At 38.6% G+C, this 7,451-nt stretch overlaps 1 protein-coding gene across 1 annotated transcript; it reads left to right on the plus strand.

The window, feature by feature from the left end:
- Nucleotides 1–4,435: 4,435 nt before the first annotated feature.
- K441DRAFT_565064 (citrate synthase) lies at nt 4,436–6,232 on the plus strand (the record flags this gene model as incomplete). Its single annotated transcript, XM_067643681.1, has 6 exons — nt 4,436–4,695; nt 4,765–4,962; nt 5,018–5,591; nt 5,778–5,962; nt 6,022–6,104; nt 6,159–6,232. The coding sequence occupies 6 exons, from the start codon at nt 4,436–4,438 to the stop codon at nt 6,230–6,232; spliced, it is 1,374 nt and encodes a 457-aa protein (XP_067502972.1).
- Nucleotides 6,233–7,451: the final 1,219 nt, after the last annotated feature.

Genomic DNA, 7,451 nt, shown 5'->3' on the forward strand with positions numbered 1-7,451 from the left:
ACATAAGTGCGTCTATACGTCCCCGCCGGTACGGCCGAAGACATAGGCTATTTTAGCCTAAGTAGTAGGGAAGTGGTCCGCATTAACTTTAAGCTTATCCTGTAATTAAAGCTTCTAATTATTAAATATAGGGTTGGTTCCGTCTGTAAGTAATAAGGGGTCCGCAACCTTTGCGGACTATAATAATACTAATGCTGTATATTAGGCTAGGGCCTTAAGGACTATAGCAAGTCTCTAGGTGTTTAATGACTCTTTACTAGGTATAAGGGGTTCTCTAGCTTTAAGCAGCTCTTAAAGTCGTTTAATTTTAGTATTAGCTGCTGCAAGCTCCACTTAGAAGTTTAAGTTAGTTGCTATTTTACTATTAGAGGTATTTAAGGGTCCTATAGCTGCTTTGCCGGCCGCTATAATTCTTAGTATAGTGATACGGTTATTAGGGTAACTTCTAGTAGGGTTCTTATAGGGGTTCTAGTCTGTGCGTGTTCTATAGATCTTATTATTCTTTTCTGTTCTTTAAGTTCTAGTAATAGCCTTTAGGTCTGCTTCTGTGTTCTATTTTTATTTATAGTTTATAAATATTTTTAAGTTCCTTCTTAGGAAGAAGAGTAGACGAGCTTTAGATAATGTTAGCGACTTAGTTAATTAAGGCACGAGCACGGCAAGAGGGACGCGCAAGCCTATATGATTGGTAGTCTATAAACGAAGATCTAAAGCTAGAGAAAGGAAAGGAGAAGAAGAGCAGCGCTGGTCAAAGTAGGGTTCTTTTATACGGTCTTCTAGTCACGTGACCGCGAAGTTCTACCAAGTTCTGCTAACCAAGTTCTGCCAAGTTCTGCTAACCAAGTTCTGCCAAGTTCTGCTAACTAAGTTCTGCCAAGTTCTGCTAACCAAGTTCTGCCAAGTTCTGCTAACTAAGTTCTGCTAAGTTCTGCTAACTAAGTTCTGCCAAGTTCTGCCAGTGCCGTAACAAGCAGCTGCCGAGTTACTTGGATCCATTTCCTTCTTAGCGGGAAGAGGATCCGTTCTTTTATTACTAAGTTCCTATAGACCCTGTTTTATAAGCTTTTACTCCTTAAAATAAACCTTCTTATAGACCTTTTTAAGATGGAGTAACTAAGCAGACGCCGTGATACGGGCTTTAAGGGCCTTCTACTCTACGTTATAAAAACATTCTAATTTAGTAAGGACTTAAGACAGTTTACTATCTAGCCGCGTAGTAGTAGATTAAATATAAGACCCTAAGGCAAATTAATTAGGGAACTAGACGACTATTAAGGATAATAGGTTGCGTATATTTAGCATTAGAGACAGAGCAAACATCGTAGGACGAATAAATATTCGCTTTAGTACACTCTAAGTAAGAGGACGGTTATCGCGAAGATAGGTTTACTAACGCAATATAAACTAACCCCTTTTTTAAATAGTGAGAACATAGAGATAATATAATCTCACTAAGGGATAATATCATAGCAACAGTACGAGTATGACGTTGCGCCTACGAAGAAGAAAGAACTTTAGGTATAATAAGTAATAATTTTAACTAAATTAATTAGACGGATATTACACCTCTAGTAAGCGACTTAGAGATATTAGAAATCTTTAAAGATAAAGATAAAGAGGAGGGAGATAGTGTTACGGACGCTTTAAGTACAATATTACGACTACTTAGAGAAGAGTTAAAAGAAGCTAGTTAGTTAATTTAGGCACGGTCTAGAATAAAGCCGATAGAGCTATATAACGAGGAATAGTAACTAAGGTTATATGACGTTATACGCAGTATACGCAGTATATAAAGGGGACGTACGTATAATACGTATAAGAAGGATTTTATAGGAGTACGGTAGTGTATTTAAGGACCCTTAGTTTTTACCTAGATAGTTCCTTCCTTATAGTAATTCTTAGAATACAATTAGAGTTAATCTATTAGGCAACTACTCTACTAGTTATTATTACGTTATTAACTTTAATTTGCATTACCTACACACTTAGCCTAATAACGAGCCTACCGTAGTACTTGTTATAAAGTTCCGTTACACCCGTAACGGACCCGCCTACCCTTTAGGTAAAATTTAAGCCGTCTCTCTATAACAATCTCCCTTATATTTTAGCGCATTAGCCTAATCTTCTAGGTAGTATTAAGGATGTATATTTAGATTACGGCCTATATCTTATCTAGTAGGTACTTATAGACTATAGTAAAACTCTTATAAATTACTTTCTGCCTCTATTATAGCACCGCCAAGACCTTATAGATAGTAACCCGCTTATTACTATCCCTTAACCCGTTAGCGTCTAACGAGAAGTGGTCCATGCGCGAACACTGGTTTTAAAATAACGCGTGCACCTAATTAAAAGCTTCGTATTTCTCAGTACGGGCGTTGAATTCAGCTCGATTGATTGGCTAGCTCTTATCGATAACCGTTAGACGCGAATTAACGGGTTAAGGGATAGAGCTTAATTATAGTACTATTAAGGAAGGCTGTCTTTTTATAGAGCTACGCTCCTAGCTAAATTCTAACTAGGCCGCCTGCTTTATTACGGTTACTACTGCTATAGATACGGACCTATAGACCGCCTATTTTTTCCTATAGGGCCCTATAAGCAATAGTAAACCCTTTCTTTACTACTATATTTACTACTACTACCGCTCTTATAGCTGTATTATTCTCTATATTACCTCTTCTAGTATAGCTGCCCTTTTACTGCCTAGCGGCCGAACTGCCTACTTCTGTTTTTATATTCCTATTAATCTATATAAGGAATCCATATATAACGTGCCTAAAGACTCTTAGCTAGTATAGTTACTGCGCTCTACTACCCTTATAATTTAGGACGAAGTGCTAATATAGCACCGTTACTGCTTTAAAGCCGTATACTATATGCTTATAGACGTCCGCTTTAACACCTAGGCTCTTTTTAGCAGTATTCCCGTTATTTTAGGCGGTAATTTTACTTAGATTTTACCTATTGTAAAACGGGGGACCTATGCTAATATTATTGCGGCCTACTTATAGCAGTCCTTTTTATAGCCTTCCCTCTATATTCTATCGTTACGCTAGAATATACGCGTTTTAGAAGGCGAGCTAAATTAACACTTTGCTACCTAGGTTTATAGTCTTTCTTATAACCCTACTCTTACTAGCCGTATCTAGTTACCTGCTAGTATGGCCTAGTTTACTAGCCTATAACCTTTTTTTAACTCTATTTATCCTCCCGCTCTTTTATAGTAGGCGTATACTAATCTTTATATATTCTATAGCCGTGCTATTTTAACCATCTATAATAATACCGTTGCTGCTATTAATAATACTATTCTCCACTCCCTTAATAGCCCTAAGTCCGTTTTCTACTCTATAAATACTATAGAATAGGACGATCTAAATACTAATAATACTCCCCCCCCCTAAAGCTTTTATAGAGCTTTAACCCCATAGGCCTTTCTCCCGTATAGCTTTATCTTAAGGTTAGCGCTCTAATAATCCTTTTACGGAACCTATATCCTAAAGAAGGTCTCTATAACGGTACCTATATAGTTTTTACTTAGATAGGCCGCCGCTATCTTAAAGCCTATATTCTTAGCGGTACCTTCGCTAACTAGCTACGGGTTATCCCGTAAATTAAGCTATTTTCTATAAAAGGCGAGCTACTGTTTATTATTAGTTAATAGCAGTTTCCTATCTATTTATTTTTTATAATAACCGTAAATAAGTTATAGGGTTAGTCTTTTAACTTTATAGGCGTTAATTTACGGATACTAGTTTTTATATATAGTCAGCTCTATATTGCACTGTCTTAAGTTACTACCATAAATAGTATTTTAGTACTACTTCCCTAAAATTAAATAGAAACGGACAATATTATATATCTAGAAGTTTTGCTTTCGTAATATAGTAGTAGTAGTAGTAGTAGTAGCGGTAGTAGTAGCAGTGGGAGTAAAAGTAGGAGCAGAAGTAGGAGCGGCAGCAGTAGCGGTAGTAGTGGTAATGGTAGTAATAGTAGTGCTAGTACTATTGCTTAAAGAAGAAGATAACGACTATAACAATATAAATAGCTATTATTAATATACATTATGTAATTAATTATGTAAATTATATAAAGGCTACCTAAGTTAAAACAGCAAAAGGCCACCTGAGTCGAGACAGCGAGACGCCACCTCGCGTAGCGAGGTGGTAGATTGGATTTCCTCCTAGTTTCGGTGATGACTGTATCAGTTGGAACAGCCTCTCGGTTCTTTTGACACCGATGAGATGCTTAAAGTTCGCTCTTTCGGCACCCAAGCTCCGAATGTATTAGTTCCTACCCGTTCTTCGGAGGGTCATATAGTCTTCTCCAATATGTTTTGCAAATAAAAGCTGGCGGCACTCCTTTAGGTCCCTTTTCGAGACTTTATTAAAATTAGACCATCCTTGGATTTCATCCATTCAGATCGAACACTATGGCCATTCAATCAGGTCACTCAAAGGTTGAAGAGCTGACTCCTTTTAATGAGCCGAAAGTTCTTGAAATTACCGATTCTCGTACCGGAAAATGTTATTTCATTCCCATAGATCACAACGCTGTGTCAGCAATTCACTTTCAGCAAATAAAGGCTCCTGAGGACGTACAAAACCCAGCAAACCAAAACCAAAATGGGTTACGCGTCTTTGACCCTGGGTTTCAGAATACAGCAGTGAGCAAAAGCAACATCACTCATGTGTGCGTTCCCCTCTAGCTTCTCACAATGTTGTGAAGATTATATTACGGATATCTGACACCGGCGCATAGAGATGGCCGGAAAGGCACTATTCAGTACCGAGGTATTCCGATTCAGGATCTGGTTGGTAAAGCGAAATTTATAGATACTGCGTTTCTACTCATCTGGGGACACCTTCCTTCACCAGAAGAGAGGGAAAAACTTCAGAGAGATTTGAACAGTACATCTTTGCCTTGCCAGCAAGTATTTGATGTGATCCGCACATTTCCGTAAGTTTCCGGTATATAAATTATATATTCTTTCCATTGAATTGACATGATACAGTCGCAGAGCCCCGCCGATGACCATGATAACTGCTGGACTGGCGGCGCTCTTGGGATCAAAGCGAGAGCTTATCCCAGCGCATATGGGGAAGAATTTGTATCTGCAAAATATGAAGCTTGTAGATCAGCAGATCGTAGAAGTGATGGAGAATCTTGCAGTCATTTCTGCTGCTGCGTACTGCCACCATGAAGGCCGCACTTTCCGCAACCCCAGGTCTGATTTCTCGTACATTGAAAACCTCCTTTACATGATGGACCACGTGGACTCTGCTACAGGAGTACCACATCCCCATCATGTTGACTGCATGGAGCGGCTATGGGTTCTAGTTGCCGATCACGAGATGACATGCTCGACAGCTGCTTTCCTGCAAACGGCATCTGCGCTGCCGGACCCCATTTCATGCCTCATATCTGCCATTAGTGCTGCATACGGTATTCTGCATGGTGGTGCAATCGAAATGGCGTACAGGAATATTGCCGAAGTCGGAGATATCGAGAATGTACAGCAGAAGATAGAGTCAGTGAAGTCTGGTAAAGAACGCCTTTTTGGCTACGGGCACCGCATCTATCGCGTTGTAGATCCTCGTTCAGACTTGCTATTAAGCAAGCAAGCCAAGCTGAGACCCCCAGCTTGGCTTGCTTGAACCATATGCTTGCTTGTTGGCTTGCAAGCTAGCTTGGCTTGCTTGACTATTTCCATACGCTTGATTGATGACTAATCAAGCAAGCAAGCCAAGCCAACAAGCCAGCTTGCTTAATAGCAACTCTGTCCTCGTTCTATTTTTATCCGAGAGATCTTAGAGGAACTAGGAGAAGAAGTGAAGAAAGATCCCCTGCTAAGGATCGCTTTCGAAATTGATCGTATTGCTTCAACGGACGAATACTTCACTTCTAGAAAGCTTAATCCAAATGCTGACCTATTCGCAAGTTTTGCATATAAAGCGATGTAAGTCTTCAATGTAACTGGTACTATACCTTGACATAGCTAAGAATTGTTTATTGTAGGGGTTTCCCAGCTAACTTTATTCTGCCTCTATCTGTCATATCGCGGACACAGGGATTTATGGCTCATTGGCGCGAAGCAATGAGTACGTAGTCATATAATCTCTCTTTACGATCCCTATATTAATAAAATTTCATAGATGGAGGGGCGCGTATTTGGCGTCCTCAGCAACTCTATACCGGTAAACTTGCCTCTAAATTAACAAAATTTTGAGAATAAGGAGCTGGCTTTTCATGGATTATAGCATTACATAGACTAAAGGCACTTCTTACTATAAAATACGATTCATTGAATCCAAATACCTGCATCCTAGAGGGTAGATTCTACTTTCTGCCGGGCATATTGTGACGCTTTCCAAGAAATCTTCACATAGGCTGATGCTAGAACAAACAAAATTCTAGATAATTCGAATATAATTTTACTTCTAAAGCAGGCGAAAATATAACCATATATCAAATGATGCCGAGGCTACCTTTTGCGAAAAGATTACTTTAGTGATGTGCACGACCAGCTTCTACAGCGAGCGCTATAAAATTTTAATTCGGTACGCGCATCTAATCTCGCTTAATTGCCACCAACTATATATTATTTACCTCAGCAAGCTCAGACCATAGAATTAGTTAGCGGACATACGTATATCCGCGAGCGGATATCGCTAACCCTTTTTTGTTAAAAGGTTAATTCTATAGTCTAAGAGACTTTGCCAACGTTTTCTTAAGCAATATAACTTATTTTATATATAGAGCAGTTACCTTTTTTAACAAAATTAATCTATACCCCTACAACAGCTATTATCTTAGAAATACCATTAAATTAATCCGCAGAAGCAGCTCTATAATCAATTAATATATCTACCCCATTAGCCCCCGGGATATTAAGTAATAAGCGCCGCCAAACGGGTAATATGTTAATAATTAAATTGCCCGCCCCCGCTATAAATATAGTATTAGTTAACTAGCGGACGCCTACCTAAATGCTAACTAGACCGTCCGCTAAGCGGATATTAAAGGAAGAGAAGATTAGAGTTATTTTAGAGCATTTACGGGACTGGCATTAGACCTTTAATAACCTTTCTTTAGTATAGCTATAGCTTAGTGCTAATAAAAAATAAGGCGTAAAAAAAGATAAGGCGCAGAAAAGGAAGGCAAAAAAGAAGAAGGTAAAGGGGCTTATTGCTACCCTTCTAGGGGACAAAGAAATCTGTAATACAATTATAGAGACTACGGATATCTATTTAGAACTAATTAGTACGGTTATAAATACTCTTTATAAAGAGCTTTGTAATCTTTAGCAAAAGACGGTTATTTTTAGTCCATAGAAGTTAGATCTAGAGTTTAAAGACGTTTAACTCTTATAGGGCTATAAGGCAATTAGCTAATATGCCCCTCTACTCTACCAACTAATAGAAGAATTATTAGCATAATTAAAAACT

The sequence above is a fragment of the Cenococcum geophilum genome (genome assembly GCF_001692895.1).
Source record: "Cenococcum geophilum 1.58 unplaced genomic scaffold K441scaffold_26, whole genome shotgun sequence".
Taxonomy (NCBI): domain Eukaryota; kingdom Fungi; phylum Ascomycota; class Dothideomycetes; order Gloniales; family Gloniaceae; genus Cenococcum; species Cenococcum geophilum.